Source organism: Leptinotarsa decemlineata, unplaced genomic scaffold, assembly GCF_025532065.1.
Source record: "Leptinotarsa decemlineata unplaced genomic scaffold, Ldec_3_MD MMD2_tig00000035_RagTag_RagTag, whole genome shotgun sequence".
Lineage (NCBI taxonomy): Eukaryota > Metazoa > Arthropoda > Insecta > Coleoptera > Chrysomelidae > Leptinotarsa > Leptinotarsa decemlineata.
This window is the reverse complement of record NW_027412540.1, coordinates 15950695-15975128: the sequence shown is the minus strand read 5'-3', so window position 1 is coordinate 15975128 and position 24434 is coordinate 15950695. Positions and strand designations below refer to the sequence as shown.

Here is a 24434-nt window from a genome sequence, read left to right as displayed (position 1 = left end):
ATGCAACACTTACTATTTGCAATAGTATTTTGATAATATTATCATTGTTAATAATCGGCATTCTTCTTCGATTTTTTGCTTTTACAAAATCATGATTTTTGTAGATTTCAGCAATGGTTTTTATGCTGATTTCAAATCGGGGTGAAAGTAACCAGGTTCAATTCAATGTCATGAAAACCTAGGCATCGGTTTTCTCCAAAAAGATAAATGTCTCTGAATTGGCAATAATGTCACAACAGACAATTCCGTTTTCAGGTTCGATGAGTTTGTTGGGGGTTAATATGGACACCAGACACCAATATGTCTTGACACAATCATATCGCAGAGGCTGCTTCTCAAAATCTTTGAACACTGTTCCGAACTAGAAAACTGTATACACCTCAGCATTTTTTGATGTTTTATAAAGCTCAGATCAGACCTTCATTGGAGTATTGTTCTTATGTATGGAGCTCCCCCCCTAAACATACCCTGAAGCTGCTGGATCCCATCCAAAAAAGAGGCATTCGCCTGATTGGAGACCCGAACATCACTTGCAACCTTAATAGTCTAGCTAGAACATCGAAGGAAGGTTGAAGATTTGTCAGTCTTCTATAGATCCTGTCACGGGAGGTGTTCAAGTCACTCGACAAATTTGGTTTCACAAAGAGCGGTACGTATCTGAAATACTTGACGGACTGTGACTGCCTATCGTTTTGGGGTTCAACTCGGTACACCTCGAACTTCACTATTCAAAAACTCTTTCATTTGGTGAACTGCGTTTATATGGAATAAACTAATCTCCTGCGATTCAAATACATTGTGAATCTCTACTTTCGCACAGGCACCGCTCTTAGAGCGCCTTAAGGATTTTCCTGTAAAAGAGTTCTTTTCGAATAAAAAATTACTTTCTGCCCATTTTTTAATATCAATATTCACTAGTTTTAGTGGACACACTGCATGAAAAATTGTATGAAATATATATTCAATTGAAAAATGTCATATATTAAATGTCAAATTCTTTCGGATAGTATGTAATAGTAAACAGTGTATCCTATTTAGAATCTAAATATGTAATAAAATGTAGGATATTCGTTTCAAAATAACACAAGTTCAGGCCTATTTGAGGTATAATCAGAAAAGTTCGTAACATGAAAGTATTTCAGCTGAATTGTACTAGTTATTTCCATACTACAAACTTTTCATTATATTCTCAATTATACTTTTCGCTATATCTATCCAGTAATTGCCAGAGACAGACCCATTATAGTAAAATTTTATGTTATTAATGAAAACTGCAAGTCAAAATATCAATATTTCCTAATTATCCAAAACAATAGAAGTGATAAATGACCGACAGGAAACATAAAACTTTTTTGCTAACACCATGACAGACATATAATTATATTCAACAGAAACTTGTGCAAAGTTTGATGCACTGTTTGGAACCTTCAAGATCAAACTTCCCCGTGAAGATGACCACTTGTTGATTGAAACACGTGTCAAGGTGTTAAAAATAACGGTTTGGTGTTGGAATAGAACTTCAATAAAATTAATAATTGTGATTTTGTTCAGTGAACTACGATTATTATTATTATTATTGGATGGTCACTTTCAGACTAGTTTCAAAGTATTGGTGGCTACTTTTCAGAGCAAAGTAGATCATACCAAGACAAAAGTGTTGTGATACCCTGCTTAAGCCGAGCACATCTGCTGTTGAACCTTTATTCGAGAATATATAAGCAGTTGATCCATCTCTTTCTAAGCCAAGAGTCAAGCAAGACACCAAGAACGGGCTTTTGTCACATGCTCGATAATTTGTTTGATGCGATATGATTTATATACTATGGTGATATTAGCCAGAGAAGCAGTCGTTTTTTGTTAAACTTTCAAACTGTATTCGATGGTTGCGAGAGATTAACATTTCGAATTTTTTTGATATCTGAACAATTTCAGAAATTTTAATAGTTTTCTTTGAAATTTTATACTGATTTAAAGTTTCGAAAAGCTACTCCTTCTGATTTCAAAATATTTGACCATATCCCTTTTGATGCTTGCCTAATGATTAAATCTCTAGTGGATATACTATTTCATCAAGAAACCTCAATTCAATTTCAATTAAAGTAATCAGGTGTTGAAAACGGAAAGGACAGCGGCCTGAAACATCACTTTTTCAATGAGCATATCAAAATCAATTGCAATTATTTTCTTTAATTTTTTTTTGTCTACTAATTGAAAAATAGAAAGCCGAAAGGATTTTTTCAGGAAAAACTAATCTCTCCTAAAAATATTCAAATTTTCAGTTAATTTTTAATTGATTTCAATTAATAAATACCTACAAATTATCCATCAAAAGAGACTTTCAGATTAGCTTTTAAATGCACATGTGTGATCTCTATTGACCTGGATTGATTTTTAAGATTCTGAAAGGCAAAAAAGTACCAAAAAAATTACCACAAATCATAGATACACTGCTACTCAGAAACTCATCAATAAAAGACAATGATATGAAAAAAACAAGTTGTTCTTGTAAATAAATGCTTTAATATTCGGAATATACAATCTTAGATATTATTTACAAAATAAGAAATTTCAAGAATATTAACACCAGTTTTAATAAATAGTAAAAGTAAAATTTACATCTTTAAAATACATTTTTTTCAGTATCAACTACTATCCTTCAAAACATCTTTCAAAATAGAGCTGGAATTTCGATTTTGAGCAAAATCTGCAAAAGTTGGTAAAACTATTTCACTTAAAACTATAGGTGTTTGTCGAGGCGTCGTCGATTTGCTACTAGTTGGTTTTGTTGCTTCAGAAACATTAGAGGTAAGCAAGCTTGGAACAACCCTAGGTTTGGACTCATTTTCCAAGAATTTCACAAATGCCTGTGAAAGTGACTCTTCTAATTTTTTATTAGGATTTCCATGTTGCGGACCCAGAAGAGAGCTCAACCAAGAACCGTGCTGTGGTTTGTTCAAGTTGACTTTGTCATGGTCTTGTTGGTTGAAATCCAAAACTGTGGCTATAATTTTCAAAATTTGAAGCTGATCTTTGTTCAAATTATTATTCGAAGTCACAAATCCAATAATTAAGTTCTTCACAAGCGATTTGTCTACCTTTCCATCAGTCTGGCTGGTTGCCTCCTTTAAATCATCCTCAGATTTTGCCAACTTGCTTTGAAGCTGATATACTGCAAAATATGTGTAAATAAATAACCGTCTCCAGATGAGTGATGTAAAAATGGAAATGGTTAACCGAGTCAAAGGTAGTATTTTCATTAATAAAATATAATATTTTTAAATTTTGGTTGATCCACTTTTCTTTTACCTTCAATTCTCAATAACTAGTTGTTACTTCTGGAGAGTCATTCAATAATACCTTTGACATTACCTTTCCAGAGTAAAATAAAATATCAACACATGCACTTTCTAAATGTAATCATAGCATAACATAGCAAGGCTTTTTCACTAATAGAGCAGTAATATATTTTTTTTAGATACTACGTTTCTGGGTTCCTTGAAAAATATCACATTTTTCTGTTATCCAATCTTTTACTTGTGAAAAAGACTGACACAAATTTTGACACTTTCATTTCCAAAACATGCAATACAATAAATTATCAAACAAGCTAAACTATTGTGGACTATCGATACTCCAGTAATGTTTTTTTTGTAAGTGAAAAGTTTGGAATTTTCTAGAATACCGTCAATAACGTTTGTAATCATGTGGCACAAAGTTTGTATCGACTTCTTTGTGATTATGTATTATTTGTTCTTGGAATCCAGGTTCGTAACATTACATACACATATCAAGTTATACAGAAATGATAAATAAAAAAATTCATTTTATATCATAATCCATTCGATATTTTGGTTTTATTACCAATCAGTTTTACTCAATCTAATTGATGAATATAGCCAGATTTTCATTTCTGCCAGTATTACATTGTTTTATTCAATATTATTTGGTGAATAGTGATTACTGATAACACTGATACATATTGTCAGGACATTATATTTGGATTTCAAAAAATTATTGATTAAAAGAGATGAGTAAAATATAACAGTGCTCAATAATATTTGGTATCAAATTCAAGAGATATTATTTATACATTTTAACATACTTGCCTCCAAGTTCATGAATTCAAGCTTTACTTGTGATTAAATCACCCTTGCAAAATATATATCTATTTTATCTTTTGATAAACTCACTCTAAAATAATATACTACGATTTGGATTAAATGTTCCTTCTGTTACTTAATTAATGGTTAATCCAAACAAATCATTGTTACAAACTCGATGGTTGATAGTGAAAGCCAGGAAGTAAGTGTTACCCAGGGACTGGTATTTTCAAAAACCAACCAGTACCTGATGTAATACTCAAGCCCTGGACTTTCAGATGCTAGTCATGCTCCATGCCTCTGGGATTCAAACAAATAACTGTAAAAAACGAAAATTAGCCTATTAAACTGTCAAACTGAGAACAGAGAATAGAAAAATCACCTCAACATAGTACCATTATGATAACGTGCTTTTTCTATAAAATATTCTCTTTGAACAACACGAACAAAAACGAAACCAGGCAAGCAAATACAAAATTAAAAATGAACAAAAGAGTATCTACTATATAAGCTAATAACTCAACAACAGGAAAGGATGTGGGACGAGCAAAAATAAAAATGGTGACTGGAACTCTACATTTTGTATATCCCATTCAGTACCTGGGGAAAAAAACAACCTCACAGTTACCAAATGAGATTAAAAAAACATAGGCGAAGCGTGCAACGGTGCTAAACAAAAAATAAATGTGCCAAAAGAGCGTGCTGAAAAAAATTTGAAAAGTATTTGACCCAAAACAAGTTGTGAATCGTTTGAAGTATTGAACTTGTATTAGTGAAAATACATTTCTGAAAGAAACTATACAGGCAGTTTTTTTGGCTGATCCTACTATTGCTTTCTTGGAAACTGTAAGACTTACAAGGTCGGTTAATTTCGACAAAAGTTTACAATTTTGGGGAACCAAAATAATCTCTTTTCAGATCGAGAATATCTAATATTCACTAAGAAATAAGTGTCAACAAAATTCAAACATTTATCAAGGTCAAATATATTGTTATAAAATCTTTACCTTGCTTCTGTTATAAGAATGATTAATAGGGATGAGTATGACATTTCACTATTATTAGCAATGACTGATATATCAATATTCACTTTCAATTTGTCAAAATTCCAAAATTACTGTAAAATGATACCTATTTCTTACATTATCTTATACAATCTGAATTAAATGGACCACAGAATATAAAATTTATTCATTCAACTTAATAAAAATGTAAGAGAACTGTATAAAACTATTTTCAATATCCGGAAAAATTCCAGAAGATTTTGATGAAAATCACTGAACGTCTTGTTGGGAATTTGGAGTATTTTATTTTCAAAGGATGGTTCTATTTGAAATGAAGACGTGGAACATCTTTAGAATAATGGTTGAATTCAAGAAAAATATTCAGTAAATTTCAAACATTTCCTGAGAAACATATTTTAGAACCTGTCCAGGATAATATTATGTGGAATATTCTAGATTCTCTTCTATGATTATAATTTCGCCAATTGGAAACAAGAACTGTTTTGTTAGAGTGTTTATCACATGAGAACTATTTTCTTAAATACTAGGAATTTTTATCAACTACTATTTCTTCAACCTCAGAAATATTGCTATTTTTAGAGAATGCTCCGATGACATAATATTGAAGTCAATGAATGCTATGAAAAAAAAAGTTACCTGATTGATTTGTTTACAAACTTTGAATCCATAAATTGAATGTTGCGCAAATTTTTTTGTTGATTATCAGCACTTTATTCCCTCTACGGATGATGAAGTGAATTCAATAGAACCTGTTACATAGCTTGTTTTGGGTTTTTGTTAAAAAAAATACAAGAAATCAGCTTACAACTATAGTCAGAATAAAAAGTACATTCTCACCAAAATAAATAATACTTTTCAAATCAGTTATTGCTGAAAAATAATATAATATACTGTATACTTAAAAAAAAGTTGAAATAAGATAATTTTTAAAACGAGTTGAGCAATAGTGGTTCACGTTCAAGTCATGCCATTAGAAAGAAGAGAAAAAAAATAAAAGATGGCACCAACTTCAACTTTTCCTATAAGCTTGTTAAAAATACTTATTATTATTTTCCCAAGTACAACTAATGGAAGAAGATGTTTCTTAGATTCTCTTGATTCTTAGAAAAAAACGAACCATTTTAAAAGAAAATGATATAATCTTTTTTGATATCTGACTTCAGAGGAAAAAAATCCACAAAGTGAAATTTGCATCTTCAACTTTGAAATTTCAAACACGGATCTTTATTTTTTGTAAGAATTTTTTGATTGGTAATGTTTATATAATATTTGGTGTTTATTGGTAATAATGGCAGTCACATAAGTCTAAAATAGTAAAAATGAAAGAGAAATCAGGAGTGTTTCTAAAATATATAAAAGTTTTGAAATGGCATGTCTAACATAGCACTTATAAATGTTGAGAGACCAACTATCTTATTTCCCTTTTTTACTATTAGGTTGTTTCAAAAGTTTCGTCCGTTTTAATGTCATATGTTTTTGTAGCTCAAAATCTTAATAAATATTCATTCTACTGTGTCGTAGTATATACTGATCGATAGAGAATTGTGTACTCTATACATTGGTGCTGTTCATTTTTTCCAAATTTTAATTTTTTGCCTCTTTTCAGCTTATTACTATATTTGGCTATTTTTGGCAAATTCTTCTCTACAAATTCAAATTGAACCAAAGCGCTGCCAAACAGCTCGATAAATCAACCAGGCATTTGGCAACGATAGTGTTAATGAACATGATAGTGTTGCGAAATTTCATTCTGGAGGTTTTAGACTCGAAGATGAGCCCCGAAGTGGTCGATCTACAGTAATCCAGGACGAGGATTTGATGACAGTGGTGGAGACTGACCCATCACAAACCACCCAGGCACTTACCGAAAACCCATCAAAAAAATATGGCTACTGTATGGTGGTCAGCGGCTGGTGTGATTCACGACAATGCTCTTCCGCACGTTTCACAAACCACCGTCCGAAAATTAAAACAAATTGGACGTCACCTCACTCCCCAGACCTCTTTCCAACAGACTTCCATCCTTTCAAGCACTTCGAAAACTTTTTAACCAGTAAAACCTTCGCCAATCAGGATCCAAGCAGCAACGGGCTTCGTCGACTTCATCGAATCTCGAGTAGCCAATTTTTATGCTGACGGAATGAATCGACTTGTGTTATGTTGGTAAAAGTGCACTGATTCAAATGGCGCTTATTTCGAATAAATTGAATAAACATTCACTGAGATATTACAGTTTAAAGTAGACTTATAAAAACGGACACAGTTTTCGAAACAACCTGATATAATTATATGCTACTGGACTATTTAGATAAGAACATTTTTATATCCCAGTATGTCGAGTATGAAAAAAGTATGTAAAAAAATCACATAATATCTGTCACAATATTTTCTTAAATTCATCAGTGTTTTCGATGATTTTTTAAGTTGGCATGATTTAGTTTTGAAACAATAAATGTTCTATTACTAGGGAACCCTAGATTGTACTTATGTATCATTTTTATAAACTATAATTAAATAATAGTAAACATTTTCAACTTATTGAATTTGAACTATCAATGGAGAATTGATTGTCTGAAAGTTTTCTACATGCAATCAAAAAAGTAAGTGAAATAATTCTATGCAATAAGATGAAAATTAGCAATACATGCACGTCATCCGTTATATCAAAATCCATTACATAACATTTGGAACAACTTCTAACAATAATCAACATTCAACGAAAAAATCATGATTGAAAGTTAATAACCAGAACCATTAATATCTAAATGAAATTATGTAGTTATTGCGAAGTCGATAGACAGAAGTTCATGACAATATCGACTGATATTCTGGGATCACAACCACCCAGAATTACCAGCTGATATTTCACGGACAACCATTGGATATGAAACTGAAATTCTTCAAATGATTAATAATGTTAAAGGCATGCCATTTGAATCACGTCAAAAGACATATTTTACCTTCTTCTTTCAGCGTAGATATTGTCTTCTGCGAAAGTTCTAATTGGTCGGAAAGTCTAGAAGCAGCCAACAGACCTTGGTTACTTTCTTCAAGTTGCGATTTGAGGTTTGATATTTCTTTTTTGAGTTCTTCTTGGACTTGTTTCTCGGCAACAATGTGTCTACGAATTCGCTCCGTTTCTTTGAAAACATCTTTTTCTTTATCTGTGAAAAACATCAATACACATCTTAAATGTTTTACAGATTACTAGTAAACATTCACATTTGGAACAAATATGTGAGTAACTAAGAATAAATTATTTGCACAAATGTGCAAAACTAAAAATATAGGTAAAATACGTTTCTGAAAGTTATCATCTTGAAATAGTTTCTGGAGTAATACGTTCTATGTCTTCTCTAATTGTGGTTTATGTTTGTTTCATTGTTATCACTATAAGCTATTGAAGTAATTTAGTAGCATAGTCATTCAAAATGTTACAAATTGCATAAAAATAACGAATTTTATGAGTATTTGAATGTCAAAACACAAAATAGATTTCTTAAATCAAGTAAATTTTACTGAAACATTAGATATTTTAGGTTAGGTTAGATTGGGTCAAAGTGAGTGGGCCTATTTGTCCCTCCACCGCAACCCGCAAGGGTTTATTGTGACTCATACCTATTCAAACTCGACCAAATAAGCCCAGCTTCCTGACGAAGCCGGTGAGTGATTTTTCAGGTCAGATGGTGTAGGTGTGGTTCTACCAAACTCTGAAAATCTGATTCGGTCCGCAGCGGAGCAGGCTGTTTTATCATTTTCCAAACAGAGGCGACACACACTGTCTTCCGACAGTCTTAGTCTCTGAATATGATGATTCAGACGACAGTGACCTACCTGCAAGGAGGCCTGTTAGACATTGTAGTTCATTCCTACTGTAGTCCAACAACTGTGGTTTCAAGTTTCGAACGGTGAATGAACGCCTTGGCGTGAGCCAATCCAGGAGATTGGCTCACTCGATCTTCTTGCCATCCATCTCCTTGCCATCCAGGTGTTCAATGTTTGTTTGGCAAAACCTAAAGCAATGCCAATGACACGTTCTGGTCCGATGAAGCTACTTGCAGCACCCTCCTTTGCAAGAGAGTCAGCAGCCTCACTGTATTTTATAGGAGTCATATTTGATCATAAGAACATGATAGATGGGTTGGAACATAGTACATTTTGTTGACAATACTTAATAATAATAGGAAAATAATTTAGGATACAAACACCTCAAACGTATACAAAACTTGAACCAAATGCAAATCATGATCAGTTTAAATATTGCCAAGAGCCCAAATAAAAACAGGTGCATCTTATTTCAACTGCACTCGAATATCACGTCTGACAGTTGATTATTAACGAAAAAAATATTGCACCGATTCAAGTTCACTTAACCCTCTTTCTACTGGTATTTTTTCAGAATCCCGTAGTGTTGTGAACATGTGTAATTTCCACAAAGCTAGCTACTTCCCAGTTCATTGTTTTTTGTAGTTTATTCTCCACTAAGACAATAACAACTGTATAGAGTATCATTCCTCGAACAAGGCTGAAGCGAACGACAAACAACATTGTCATCGCCCCATCTGCCTCTAAAAGAGTTACTAGGTTAAAGGCGAAGGAATTCGATTTTTAATTATGGGAAATCATCGACTTCATGTTGATGATGACACTACCTTGCACTGACGAGAGGCCAAATAGCCCGAAACCGGTCTGCAAGTGTGCCTTTTCCCATAATTGAAAATCGATTCTGGCAGTTGTATTGCAAACAGCATATGAAGGAATTGCTTCTGTGGAGAATTCTGCACTGACACCTGTCGGATATAATCCACCGCCCTTCGTGGTATTAGCCAGGGGAGTAGGTGTCAGTCCATTACCCTACAGTGTAGGGTAATGGACCGGCCTGAACGAATTTTTCTTTTAAATAATTTGATTTACAGCCAGTTTTCAAGTATGCCCCTTTACTATATGTGAAAATAATATGGGATATTATTGTAGAATGAAACACATGTTTCGCTTAACAACCCACAACAAATTCAACTTGAATTTGTATTTTCATCAAGTATAAGCCAATTCCATCACATACCTTTTCTGAATTGTTCCAGGACGAATTGTAAATTCGCCAGAGCAGCTGCTTGTTTGTTATTTTGATCCTCTGCATCCGATATTTGCTTCCTCAGCAAATCCCTCTCGTTCATAACTGTCTGTAGCTGCTTCTGTAGAGACTCCACTTGCTGATTAGCTCTAATACTAACTGAAGTATATATTGTACTAGAACTTTTCTCCCTTTCTTCTATCTCAGTAACCCTGGCTTGCAGAGAAGCATTTTTCTGCTCGGTCTGAAACAGCTCTTGTGTATAGTGCTCCTCAAGTTCTACTAAGTGCGTTTGTAGCCTCTCCAGTTTTTTTTGCAAAGTCACCTCCCTTTCTGAATGTGCAGACTTTTCTGATACTAGCTGTTGAACCTTTGACTGTTCTTCCAAGAGATTTTGGGCCATTACTTCGCATTTCTGTTTCAAAAAGTTATTCTGATCCGTGAGTTTTTCAATTTCTTCATTTTTTACTTGTGACTTTTCTAAATTACGGTATTTTTCGGCTTCAACAGTCAACATTTGGGTCAATCGTTGTATTTCATTATGGTAGGCCACACTTTCTTGATGTTTTGTGGTTACTATGTTAACTAGTTCATTTCTAGATAATGATAATTCTTGCACTTGTTTTTCAAGCACTGAACATGTGTTCAAAGACTCATTCAACTTGGCTTCAAGCTGCTTTTGTTTGTCCAATTCTCCTTGTATATAATTTTTTTCTTTCAACAGGTCGTCATATTTCACTTTGAGCTCATTATAAGAATCTTCTGTTTGTATGTCTCCAATCTGCTTTTTCTCTTTTTCCGCAGCGGGTAGTTGGTCAAACTTGATGTCTTCAAATGTTACAGGTTCTTCTTTTAGCACCTGTCCATCAAGATTATCTTTTGAGACAAGTTTGTTGAAACTTTCTTCATTTTTCAAAGTTACTAATTGGTCCTCCAATTGTGTAACGATGCTGTTGAGCTTTTCGATTCGTTCTTCTCTTTCCAAAGCAATTTTTTCCAGTTCTATTTGTTTTTTGGTGAGAGCATCGTTTTGAGATTGAAGTTCCTCAAATTTATTTTGAAATTCTGCTAAATTTTGAATGGTTTGATTGAGCGATATTTCAAGGTTGTATTTGCTCTCTGATAGCGACACTGCCTCTTTACTTTTCTGTTCATACTGCAATTTCAGGCTAGTTTCTGCCATTTTTGATATCTGTAGCTTTTCCGTTAAGTTCCTAATTTGTAGTTCCAAATCTTTTCTATCACCTTGTTCTGCATGCAGTTTTTCCTTAACCACCGCTATTTCGTTTTTCAAATCGTCACTAATCGCTTTATTTTTTTCATTCTCCGATTTCAACTTGCAATTTTCGTTACTAAGACAGTCAGTTTTCTTTTTGAATGCTACTAATTCTTCTTTCAAACCATCAGTGTTAACGTGCAATTCACTGAGCTGATAGTCTACATTCTCATAATCAGATTTAACTTTTTCTAAAGAAAACTTCAGCTCTCGATTCTCATCGGTAACGACTTTTAGGTAATCTCTAGCCGCTTCAAGGTCACTTTGCAAAGAATCGTATTCAATTCGAAGTATGTCATAATTGTTCAATAGACGTTGATGATCCAATTCTTTTTTGTCAATAATATCTGTATCTCCATCTGAATTACCTCCTTTGTCATTCATTTGTTGTCTCTCGTAATCATCTATTATCCTTTCCAAATCTTCAATTCGCTTGTTGCTGTTGTCTAGCTGGGATTCAAGCAATACAACGTTATCTTCATTGGATTCCGATATCGTTTGGAGTACGGAGTTGTTCTTGTATGCCGCTAAATCACTAATAAGCAAATCATTATTTTTAGCGAGTTCACTGCATTCAATTTTATACTCTTTCAGCGACTGAGTTTTCTCCAAAACCTCTTGACTGAGTATGTCAGAATTGTGCAGCAATTTCTCGATTTCGTGGTTTTTTTCGGATATAATATTGTTCTTTTCTTCGGAGAGATCCATGACTTTCTTCTCTAAGGATTCACACTTATATCGAAGTTCTAGAAGAATTTTCATGATATTTTCCACTTGTTTACTGAACTCAGCAACCTGAGGATCGTCTTCATAGGAACACTGCTGGAGATCGGAAGGTTTATCGCATTCTTGGAATTTTTTTATATTTTCACTAATTATTTTAACATATCTATTATGGAGTTCTAACAATACTTTTTATGAATCGCATCTAATTCTTGATTATGTTCTTTAATATCGATTAGTTCTCTTTCCAGAGTTTGGATTTGGTCATGAAGTGTTTCAACATTGTTTTCGTCAGTTGTGGTTTTGTCTTCACGTTTTTTCAAATATTCTAGTTCTTCCTGTAGGATATCGAGTTGAGCCTCATGCTCTTTTCTAATGTTATCCAGCTCCATTTCTAATTCACAATCCATTCTACCATTGGCTTTCAGTTGTAACGATTCATTTTCAATTTTCAACTCATCTTTTTCCTTCTTCAGGGATTGTATTTGATCCTGGTGGTTAATAATGAGTTCGAATACACGTTTTTCAAGATTATTTTTATCAGTTTTCAAAAGTTCCAGTTCTTCTTGCAACAACCTCATTTGTTCCTCAGTGTCGCTTGATTGATTCTCAGAATTTTGAAGTTTCAAATCTTCTACTTCTCTTTTTAAACTGTTTACTCGTTGTTCATAAGTTTCCAAAATGACTTCAAGTTTTTTGCTGGTTTCTACATCGTTCTCGCTTTTTTTCTCAAAGAATTTCAATTTTTTTTTTGCTTTCTGTAGTTCGATATAAATTATCTTGTTTTCACTTTGTAGCACCTTGATTTTTTCGATATATTTCATATTTTCTGCTTCATTTGCCTGTTTAACGTCATCTAACACTTTTTGTAATGTTTCATTCGAGCTTTTGAGTACACCAACCTCTTTCTTTGATTCATCCAAATCGCAACTGAGTTTGCGATTTTCCTCTGCTAAGTGCATGTACTTTTCTTTATATTCACCATCGACGCTGACTTCGCTTTCTTGTTTAAGCCTTAGTTGAAGCTCTTTCAGTTCGCTTTTCAATTTCTCTTCTATAATAATAAGTTTCTTATTTTGCTGCTTCACCTCAAGATAATTTTCTTTCATATCGTTCAACTCATCTTGTAGCTTGTCTCTCATGTTGACCACCTTTGATAAGTTCATTTCATTTTCTGAGTCGAGCTGTTCAAGTCGCAACAAGAGATCGTTCTTCTCACTTTCGAGGGATGATACCTTACTTCTCAAGTCGGATAAAGACTCTTCTGAAGTGATGGACGCTTTCCGTTCCGTCGTTTCCCAATTCCAGTTGCCATTTGATTCGGCGATATCATCTTGTTGAGTCTGAAACAAAAACACATTTACCGAATGGTGTTCCACCAAAAGAATCAAATTAAATAATTCCCAAGAAAGCAGTAACAACTCAGAAAATTTAATCAGTAGTTCAACAATAATCACTCCCTTTGCTAAAATATTACTGATAAAGGAAAGGTATCCTATTAATAACCATTCGTCGAGTCTAACGGTTTCCTGTACGATATTTTCCGAGGTATTCATAACAAAATGGTACGCCTGCTTAACTTTAGGCTCATGCATATGATAAGAGGTTATTATCAAATGACTGGAGTTTCCATTTACATAGTAATCAGCAATATTTGTCCTAACACAAAAGTAGCATATAATGTTACTGATGTGCGTTAACAATATATCAGGTTACAATTAATACTGTCCTGCCGTTGGAAGGAAGGCGTTTTGAATATTTAAGCAAGAAAAAAAGTGAATGATCTCTGATTAGAATCTTATAAACATTTTATATACCGAGTGAGTCTGATAATAGGCGAATCCATTTTATTGGGAAATAACAAATTGAAAAAGGAAAACACAACATGAGGGAGCCAGTATAGGAAAAATTTGTAATTTTTACAAGCTTTTATTCAACTTGCAATGTCTGTATGTATGTTAGTTCTTGTCAAATAATGCAATTGATTGAAGAAGTTATCCCCAAGTGACTGAACTGAAATTCTGCATACATGTTGAGTTTGGATGACAATACATGGTTAACTGAGTGACGAGTACATCCAATATGGCGAATAGCTAAGATGACGGACCAGTTTTTTACACACCTCCGTGATATGTGGATGTGGATATCAAATGAAAGGTTTTGCTCCAATTTGGCAGTCTGTATGAGAGGAAGGACTGATTTTTTCATTCACCCTTATATCCCCTATAAGAGTATCTAATGAAAGGGTTTTCAGAAGAGAATACGTAAAATGAGGTGGACCGCTCAATATGTAGGAATATGTTTCTATGCCAATGAATGGATTTGCTGGAAAAAATACGAAAAATGAAATTACGTCACTCTCAAAGGGTGGACTATGTTTTTATGTACCCCGATGATACGGGTATCAAACGGAAGGGTTCAATGGGAAAAATCAAAATGGCTGAAAGCAAGATGGTCATCATACCAATTTTAAAAAGTTATAAATCGACAAAGGTTAGTGATAGTTTGGTGGTGCTTAAACACCAATCAAGCAACAGTGACGTATCAAATGAAATGAACAAGACTCACGAACATTTGCAGCGATAAATAAAAAAATGTTAATTTGATTAAATCAAACCCCTTGATTTATTTCATTACACAATTTATTTTCGCAATTTTTTCCTGTTTAGAAACAAAAATACAAACTTGACTTAGACATAAGTAATTCTAACAAAAATAATTATAAGTTTTTTAAAAAATATGTAAATCTGCCGGCAAGCTTCAATATCATACAAATTGTGTAATGTGGTATACTGGTAGCTTTCATTCAATTTAAAAGTTTATTTTCTCAAATGAAAGCTTGTTCCTCAAAATGTTTTTAAACACTCATTCATTCGAGAATAAAAACAATTTTGTGACTCTTCTAGGTTTAGTTTTGCCGGAAATGGGTCAAATGGACCATTTTGTATATTTTCATATCTCAAAAATTTGGAAGAAATTCTGAATACCTTTGACATTATTTAAAATTTAGAATGGTAAAAAAATCAGTTCTTTCACAAATTGCTGAGATCTTCCAACAGGGACTTCTGAAACTTTGATAGTTGATAACAGCCATCTTGTTGAAGCTACATCTGTCAAATTAGTTGTCATTTATTGTCAATCACCATGGACGGATATAGCATTAAACAACACTTGCAAATAATGAAATTGTTTTATCACAGTGGGTGTTCTATTAGGGCAACGTACCGCGCGCTTTGCCCATTTTAAGGTCGCCATATTCGTCCTATCGAAAGGACTATTCGCAATGTGGTGGATAAATTTGTGTCCACTGGTTCAGTAAACGATCGATCAATATCCGTACATTGACGAAACGCGAAATTTGCCGAAAATATCGCCGCTGTATGTGAGAGTGTGCAAGAGAACCCGAAGCAGTCGATATCGCGTCGCTCACAACAACTCGGCCTTTCGCAGGCCATAACTTGGCGAAATTTGCGACGTGACTTGGACCTGCACCCGTACAAAATTCAACTGACCCAGAAACTGAAGGTAAACGACCATAGACAACGACGTGTGTTCGCTAAATGGGTTCTGGGGTAGTTGACAACTGACCCTAATTTTCATCGAAAAATCATCTTCAGCGATGAGGTCGATTTCTGGATAAATAGGTACGTGAACAAAGAAAATTGTTGAATTTGGGACGATACCAATCCACATGAGATCCAAAAGAGTCCAATGCCTACCGAAAAAATACTGTTTGGTGTGGGTTTTGGATTGGTGGCGTTATCGGTCTATATTTTTTTTAGAATGACGTTGACCAGACCATCACTGTCAACCGCGAGAAGTATAGAATGATTACCAACTTCTTTTGGCCTGAATTGGACGATCTGGACACCAACGACATGTGGTTTCAACAGTACTACGTACCACACAGCTCGTTTCACATTGGATATTTTGCACTTGCGATTTGAGGTCATGGTCATTTTATGTGGAGGTGAACTGGCTATCGAGATAGTGCGATTTGACCCCAATAGACTTTTTCTTGTGGGGTTTCGAAGATATCTCTCACACACTTTGTTTTAGTTGAATTTAAAGATAGGAAGTGCTTAATGAAAAGCCCTAAATAATGACAGAATTAATAAAAACCCATTTTTAATTCCTTATTTTTTCAACAAATCCCATGTTACAAAAACATCAAGATTTGTAAGAATTGTTTTCGAAAAGATGAAACTCCCTTGTTAAGTACAAATGCAAAATAGCACACAAAATTATTTCATTTATCAAATTATTGGCAATTGTTTTCTTCAGCTGGTTATGATATGACAAGGACTTAAATAACCAAAAACACCATTTTGAGTGGCATTAACCACTCCTTAAAGTACTTTCTTCTCATTGAAATAAATAACCGACAGTACCTGGAATGCTTCAAAATGCATTTATATAGTGTACCTACTGGCCGACACAAAATTAATTGCAATGAAAGTCACAGGATCTGAGTTCAAGGTCTCTAAACTCTTTTGAACCACCTCTTTCAATCACAAATGATTTTTCGTTCAGCGCCATTGTGTAAAATAAAAAAAAACATTCATTTAATAGTTTCAGGATTTGCTAGACAGCAAATATGAAAGCCTTTATCCTATATGATATATGAAAAATCGTGGGAAGGTGAATTGAAATTCTTTATGAATCTTGGAATCACCGTTTCCACCGCACAACCAAAAATGTATTATTTAGACACACGTGTGACGCAAGAATCTACATTTCACAATAACACTGAAAACTCCAAAGTCTAAGCTAACTTGGATTTTCATTCGTGAAAAGAGAACTAAATTCTTTTTTGCCTGAACCAGAACCTTTTTGTGAATGAAATAGAACCAATTTAATATAATGGCATGGAAAGCAAATGAGTTTTTTGAGTATATTGATTTACAAAGGATATGTAGTGACTTTTTCTTGCACTACATAGTTCAAAATCTGATGTAATCCATCAACTGGGTCAATTATTTCTATGAACAACACTGAAGGTACAAATAGGAACGAACATCAATTCAAAAAACTTGGAAAATGAAATGGTAAAAAACTTTTTTTCTTCCTATTTCTCTGAAAATATACCTTATTAAATAAACAGGTATACTCGAAGACATTTCTGAAATTGTCATAAAGTAAAAACTGCATTCACGTCATTTTCAAAAACGTTTCTCTATTGGGTTTTGGCTCTCTTCTTCTACTTTATACAAAAAATGTGGAAATCTTCCAAATATAGGAAGAAAGCAATCAATTACAAAATGAACTATATCGTGTGAAATTCTCAGTAAGGTTACAAAAACAAAACAAAATAGGCGATATATTTTTACTTATTAGTCAGTGGGCTATGCTTGAAGACTAGCGATAAACAAATTTAAAGAAATGACTTTAAAAGTTCAAGCCAGTCTCGGATATACCTACACAGTAGGTTGAATGGACTGGCGCCTATCGGAAAACAACTACTTCTCTGACTAATTCCACCAAGGGCGTTGGATCCCATCACCCTTCGTGGTATTAGCCAGGGGAGTAGTTGTTTTTGATAGGCGTCAAGCCGAGACTGGCTTGAACGTTTAAAGTTCATTTCTTCAGATTTGATATATTTATAATATCCCATTACTGATAAAGATGAATCAAAACGAAAAAAACACATCTGCAGTTCCCATTAATGCATGTGGATAAATATAATTGGTCCAATACAAATACCTACTGCCTAAATTGAAAACAACTTGTAAGTCGTACAAAACGACTTACCGCCAATTATGAATGACGTCTCTGCGCAATTGACTGTTTGTATTGAAAAGATATATTTTTAGAAGAGATTAATTTTTGAGAAAGATAGTTTTTAGCCTTCTACTTCTCCATCTTGTTACAAAAAAGTGGGAATCTCCCAAAAAAAGGAAGGAAGCAATCAATGTCGAAACTCAATTCTATACAAAGAAAGTAACTTTCAGACACAAACTGGAAGAAAAAAATCCCCCCCGAAACAACTATTTTCTTCATATAAACATTGAATTGCACGAAAGAAAAATACTTTCGAAACGAATACTTTTATATGAACGCTGAATTGTACAAGAAACACGTTTCTTGTACAATCCGTTTATATTCCAAACATTCGTATGGGTTCGAATCAGATATTCGAATCACAGTATTTCTACACAATGGATCGAATCCACTCATGTCATAGATGACAGTACGTAAATAACAATAATTCGCTGACTTAATTAAGTCCCAGCCATAGGAATCTTGTTTAGATTGAAAGGGTATATTTTAAGGAGAGATTAATTTTTGGGAAAGAAAGTTTTTGGCCTTCTATTTCTCCATCTCCATACAAGAAATGTGGGAATCTTCTAAAGAAAGGAAGGAAGCAATCAATTCCAAAATGGAAAAGTAGAAAGTCAAAAACTGTTTTTCCCATTCATTGTTTGTAGTTTTTTCTTTCTGAAAAGAACGGTAAACTGTAATGCTGTGAAATTCGAGACAAAGGTTTTTGTAATGAGTTTTCGACTGAGACAAATCTGAAGAATTTCCCAAAAAAGTCAACAATCTTTCTTTCGAAAGTTACTCATTTTGTGGATATTTTCTTTGTGGGGGATACTGATTTAAATAGCGATTTAGAAATTACAAAGAGCAAAATGTAAAAAAATTAAAGTAAAGTAAGATAATACTTTGAATACTCAAACAAATACCTAACTTATGTTAAGTACGGCATCATCAGTGGAAAAATACATTGAGATTGAAGAGTTGAATTAAATATCGACTCAAGATAGTAACCTTTAATAAAGTAGTGTTCCAATATAAGTCGAGTCAAACGTCATGGGCTTAACGATGTTGAACCGTTTTTAGACTTCCTGATTTGCAGGTGTAACTTTACGTAAGAAAAAAAAACACATGTAATTAAAAACCATGAGGGTATTTAGTGTGAGACGTGGGCCTACCCGTCATGCCGTTTCTGTTTCATTTGTTCGGATACATATTCATAGCACACTGTCATATAAACATACGGGTCACAGGAAATTCGACGGACCAAGTGTTAACAAAGGTTAAATATTTGTTTCCCCGGTATTTATTCCAGAAAATGAATAACCGGCATTGAAATGTATAGAGTGACCCATTGCACATGGTGCGTGGTGGTATTCTAGTCTACAGCACATATGCCGGAAAGAGACGAACTATTTATGATTTTGATGTCATGAACACAGCATTTTAACACTGGTTCTAACATATAGTTTACAATCAAATAAATAAATTGAATAGTTTAAATCCTGGTGTTACTCAAAAATGATAAAAATAAGTTCCCTCAAGTAATTATAGCCACATTGTTGGTGAAAAAAATTATATGCCATAAAAATGAGTTCATCACTAAAAAACCTGATAATGTGCCATTATTACCTCAGAATATTAGAAAAACCGATAACGTCTAATTGGCAGAAATTTCCATTACAATAAATCTTTAAAATCCAGGAGATTCAAAGAAATAAATTTATAGAGTGTAGTAATTTATTTGACCACTTTATATACAAAATTACATTTATGACAAGTCATATATACTATAGGTACTATGTCAGACACTTAAAATGAGCAACAACGTCTCTAGATTAAAGTAATAAATTTTATAAATAAATAAAACTGGCATATCAAAATTCTTTAAAATGAAAACAGTGTCACATGAACGGTAATAAAATAAAGATATCAATATAAAGAGGTCAACAAGCATAAGAATAGGTTTCATCACAGCTTTACAACATGAATCATTTTTCAAGAACTATGAATTGACCACCTACAGCAGCATATTCTTCGATTGTGTATAAACAGTGGTTCAGAAGGTATCTCTTGATATTATTTTTGAAATTTCTGAAATCCAAAGATTTAACTGAGGGATGGACACAGTTATATGGACATATTTCTTTCCATCATTTGAGGTAAACTAGTATGTGATTTGTCTGAGCATATGAGGGTTGTGTCGTCGGCAAACAAAACACATTTTGTTGGCGAAATAAAGCTACATAATTCATTCATATAAATGATGAATAATAACGGGCCGAGGACAGAACCCTGAGGAACGCCGTGACAAATTGGCTTTAAATCTGACTTGATATTGTTGACATCGACGCACTGATACCTATTTTGAAGATAAGACCCTACCAGATCAAGAGCAGTACCTCTTATGCCATGTTAACTCAATTTTTGAATGAGGGTAGGATGTATTCAACAGTATCACAAGAATAAGTCTTGTTTGAACTTTAATTATTATTACAAAACATCACTCAAGTGTAAACTCAGATGCAAGTGTATGTTAGGAAACCCAACCGCCTTTATTTTTCAGGTTGCACCAGGGATTTGAACTGTTTGTGGTTGCTAGATTTTTCTGAAAGATGTAACATTTTTTGTTTCACAGATGATGTTTGCTATTTGAAAAATATAATTTAAAACTCCTTAGTTCAGTTTGTGACTGTTCCAGTAAACCAAAAACAATACTCTTTTATATAAAAAACTAATCAATACAGTTTATTGTATAATTTTCACGGTTTTACAAAAACCGCGGAGCAAGCCATCGAAGAAAAAGAAAAAGGCCAAAGACAGTGAAATATTTTCACAACATATGTTCTTTGACAAATTTGTCAATCTCACGAACACTAGTTTCACAGAACAGGAAACTCATCTATTAGAAAAAGGTCTCAATTACAATATTAAACCCAACATAAATTCGACAAATTTAGAAGTTTTGGGAATTGATACAGATATCGCGTTGATGGGGACATGCTACGCCAATAAACATATTGCTGCTGAAATTTTAAAATCTGAAAAGATGCATAAAGGTAGGTTCAATCCTGAATTGAAACTAGTGAAATCCATAAAAGAGAAATCGGCAGAAGATAACATTGTTTTTACGCGAGCTGATAAAGGCAAAACGGTCATAGCCATGAACAAAGAAGAATACGTGGAGAAGACATTAAACTTTCTAAATGCTGGCAAGTACGATAGTCTCAGAAACGACCCCACCCATTTATATCAGAAAGAAGTCAAGGAAACTTTGAAAAATATTCATTGTATCATGGATGAAACAAAAAATTCCGATAGTTAGTCATGAACCCACAACCACCGAAATTGTATTCATTAGTTAAATTACACAAAGATAACTACCCGATAAGACCGGTAGTTTCTTTCGTCACAGCTCCTTCAGTTGAAATATCCGAAAAACTCATTGCAATTATTCAAAACCACACCAATTTCAAATCAAAATTCAGTTTGAATTATTAAACTCGCGGATAATGCCAAATTGATTTCATTCGATGTAAATAATTTGTTTCCCAGTGTCCCTCCGAATGAAACGATTACTTTGGTGGAGAATCTATTGGACAAAAACTCTATAAATCCAGTAGTGAAAATGAAATATTAGACTTGCTTACGGTGTGTTTGTCACAGATTTACTTTCAATTCAATGAAAAGTTTTACTCATCTTGCAAAGGTCTCATAATGGGAAACCCACTTAGTCCTATTCTGGCAGATATTTTTATGGAGGATTTGGAGAGGAGAGTACACAGTAACCCACTGGTAAGAAGTTGTATTGGTATAGATATGTGGATGATATTCTGGTATGTTTCACGGGAACGAACAGACAGTTGACAAACTTTTTGAAGTTCATCAATTCTCTCCACCCTTCTATCACATTAACAGTGGAGATGGAACAGGACGAATCTATACATTTTTTGGACTTAACAATAACAAAACTTAAAAACAAACATGATTTTTCAATTTATCGTAAACCGGCACATACAGATATTATCATTCATAATTCGTCCAGTCACCCATATCAGCATAAGGTAGCAGCTTTCAACAGAATGATCCACAGACTGATAAATGTACCCTTGTCAGAAGCGACTTTCAATAAAGAACTGAATATAATATAGCAAATAGCCGTCAACAATGATTATGATAGTGGTCTGATACATTCTTTATTATCAAAAAAATAGTCAAGCTTTGAAAGAAGTTTACCCAATTCGAAGAGAAGAGGATAAAAGTTAAAGAACCTTAACCTACTTAGGCCAACCCACTACAATTATTTCAGATTTTCTGCACAGCAAAGGTGTAAATACTGCTTTCAAAACCAACAACAACTTGGGCATGCACATTAAAAATAACAAAGATGAAAGTTCAGTTTCAGATAAATCAGGAGTGTATAAATTATCGTGTGGGTCATGTCCGATGTTTTATACAGGTCAAACTGGAAGAACGTTCAAAACCCGCATAAAGGAACACAAATATAGTTTTCAGAATAGAAAAATAAATTCCACATATGCCAGTCATTTAATCTCAGAGGGACATGAGTTCAACCATGAATACAAACCCCTCCATTTCCAGCAGAAAGGTTTGAAACTTAACCTGTTGGAGAGTATGGAAATAAACAGGTAGATTTATTATTTAGGTAGACGAATAGGTACTAGGTTATAGTATATAATGGTGTAATTTAGAACTCTCAGTTATGCTTGAAGAAGCTATTGTATAGCAAAACACGTGTCGCGGTTTTTGTAAAATCCTTTTATAGTGAAAATCATACAATAAACTGTATTGATTAGTTTTTTAATATGGATTTTCATCAAGTATCGGCCAGTTCTATTCAACTCTTTTATATTGTGGCTTCAATGGGTAGGTCAGTAAATAATAAATCATCCTTCAATTAATATATTCCATCTATGTGAAAAAATTGACAATGGTTAAGAATAATAACCGAAGTATTCCGATTAAGAAAAATCAATGCTATTTTTAGAATAGAATAATGCTTAGATATTTTTTATTGTCACTTCCACAATAATATATAAAGACTGGAGATCTTCTAAAGAAGGAAAAAATAAATGGAAGAATGAACACTGCTCAGCAGAATATGCAGATCTTGAAGTAATATTTTTTTCATCAATTCTCCAGCAACTTTGATTCTTTCAAAAACAGTATTAAAAGAACCTACTAGTTGGTGATGACAGAAATAATTATAATCTACTTTTTGAAGAAATCAAAACTGTCGACAAAAACAAAGAGATCGATAAGGTCTTAATTTGCATACAGAAACGGTTCACAGCTTTTGTAAAACCGAATCTCGTTTTTCTTTTCAAAATTCAATTGTAATTAGATTTATGAAAACTTATTTAATGTTCAGAAAACACCATTAGGTAATCCAAGAAAAAACAAATCTATACTTGTAAATACGAAAGTCACTCACGTAACACACACTCATGCATCTCTGTTCCTCCTTTTTTTTAAGACAAAAGACAAGTACTACAGGAAAATCCTTAAGACGCTCTAAGAGCGGTGCCTGTGCGAAAGTAGTGATTCACATTGGATTTGAATCCATTTGGAAAAATGTTCTCAGGAACTATATATATGATATGTTATAAAATAATGTAATATGGAAATGTATTATCATCTAACAACGAGCAGTATTTATTACAACTCGCAACAACCAAAATAACAGAAAAACTAATTGCTAAACTGATAAATTCTCAATTAGTCTACGGACTAGAGACATATTCCAATCAATATCTTGCAAGCAATTGATGTCGTTTGCCAGACGAAGCATGATTAAGAGGGGGATGTGGAAGTAACAGTCACGAAGGGAGCCTTGAACTTAAGGATAGTACACGTAGGTCTGGGAGGTATATTAATTGGTAATAGTGACAATAGTTCTGCGGAATTCATATTGTTATTAATAATTTTGTATATAAAATTAGTGCAAAGATTTTTCGCCTAGTGTCTAAGGAGGGTACATCAAATTGAGTTTTCAATTTTAATGTTCTAGTGCTGTTGTAATCGGGTTTACTACGATATTTCTCATGATATAGAAATTTGTTCTGTATTTTTCTAGTTTGAACCGTCTGTGTAAATCCGTATTGCATTTATATCATCTGATTCTATGTTCTGCTTTATTTGTATTTTGTAGGGTTTATTAAACACACACCTGGGTTCAATTGCATCGCTTGTTGCCTGCAGCAGAGGTTGCGCAGTAAGCGCTTCCCGCCACAGGCCCAGCCTCAATTGACCCATTCCTACTTCGAGGTTTACACCAGCCGTGCGCAATCGTACCATGGCCATCAAGGCAACCTCCTTAACGTACAGATCAAGAGGGGCCAAGCCCGTGATTAATTCCATTGCCGCGGTTGGTGTTGTTCTCATGGCTCCTGTGATGTTTAAACAAGTCATTCGCTGTATTTGGTATAATTTTTGGTTGGCCGTTGCTTGTAGAACTTTCG

General features: G+C 33.7%; 1 protein-coding gene across 1 annotated transcript in view; it reads right to left on the bottom strand.

The window, feature by feature from the left end:
• Positions 1-2497: 2497 nt before the first annotated feature.
• Gmap (Golgi microtubule-associated protein) overlaps positions 2498-24434 on the bottom strand; it is a 110475-nt gene continuing 88538 nt past the window's right edge. The window contains 4 exon segments of the mRNA XM_074171960.1: positions 2498-3169; positions 8086-8289; positions 10188-12378; positions 12381-13538. Coding sequence (XP_074028061.1) covers positions 2643-3169; positions 8086-8289; positions 10188-12378; positions 12381-13538 — 4080 coding nt within the window. The 3' untranslated portion in view covers positions 2498-2642.